This window comes from Chelon labrosus, assembly GCF_963514085.1.
Source record: "Chelon labrosus genome assembly, chromosome: 8".
NCBI classification, from domain to species: domain Eukaryota; kingdom Metazoa; phylum Chordata; class Actinopteri; order Mugiliformes; family Mugilidae; genus Chelon; species Chelon labrosus.
In genome coordinates, this window is record NC_140358.1 from 10,690,388 (window position 1) to 10,691,408 (window position 1,021).

Sequence of the window (1,021 nt, forward strand, 5' to 3'; positions counted from 1 at the left end):
GTCAGGGCAAGCCAAAGTCTTCATCGGGGTGAGCCTTGTCCACCCATATCCAGGTTTTGGCTCGCTTAAGAGCCCACAGTGAAGAAGAGGAGTCCAGAACGGTTCGATGAGGTAGGCGGATGTGCGGTCTGGGGATATAAAACTGGAAAACACTGTCTCTGTTTGGCTCAGTCTGTCCCTTTTTTTCTCCAGTGGTGTCACCGTTGTTGGTCAGGGTTCAGTTCGTTTGATCTTGCTTCAGCCTCAGCAGGGCGGCCTGGCTGCCGGCCGAGGAGCTCCGAACATCTCCTGCGAGGCGTAAGTGATGTAGAGGAAGCCGTCGGCGTCCCTGTAGCGAGAATACACCTCGCCCATGCTGGAGGACATGCTGGACATGCTCCTCTCCGCTACCAGGAGGAACAGAGCCTGGGTGGTGTCCAGGGCGATCTTATTCCTAAAGAGAAAGAGAGCAGGCGTGTCAGGCTGAGGGCGGAAAACAGATTTTAGCGACGATTTTGATTTTGAAAAACCAGAAAACAAGCCTCAATACATGCGCTGTACAGAGAAGAGCTGTGAGTTATCATTTACCTGAGCAGACACAGGAACTGACCCAAGGTGAGCTCGAAGGGAACCAGAAACTTTGTTTTGTCCAACAGAGGGAGAGTCTTTTCACGGATGTAACGTTCAACAATCACCTGAACGCAAATACAAATACAATACATCGACTGGTAGTTTGAAAACACACATTAAAAATGGGATTAGATGCATTACAGTTGCAATAAAATTTAAAACTAACTCACAGGTAACTTGTTGGGGAATTTGGACCGAATACTGCACACTTCGTCTTTTCTTGTTTCTAAAAAGAAATGGTGCACAGTGTTTTATTTACACGTATAAACCAGCATCCATGCACAGTGAGGTCAATTATTTAATCCAGATGTTGCAGCTGTAGCGACCAGCGGGTCTTACCGAGGCATTTCCTCTGCTTGAAGGGCATCATCTCCATGGATTTCTCAAATGGAGCCATGTTTGTTCGTTGCTC

At 47.8% G+C, this 1,021-nt stretch overlaps 1 protein-coding gene across 1 annotated transcript; it reads right to left on the reverse strand.

Moving 5' to 3' along the window:
* On the reverse strand, positions 1-1,021 carry map1lc3cl (microtubule-associated protein 1 light chain 3 gamma, like). The gene is made up of 4 exons (XM_084549452.1): positions 949-1,021; positions 780-835; positions 568-674; positions 1-433 (listed from the first exon to the last, which is right to left on the reverse strand). Exons 1-4 carry the CDS (start codon positions 1,004-1,006, stop codon positions 244-246), a joined length of 411 nt encoding a protein of 136 aa, XP_084405578.1. The 5' UTR covers positions 1,007-1,021; the 3' UTR covers positions 1-243.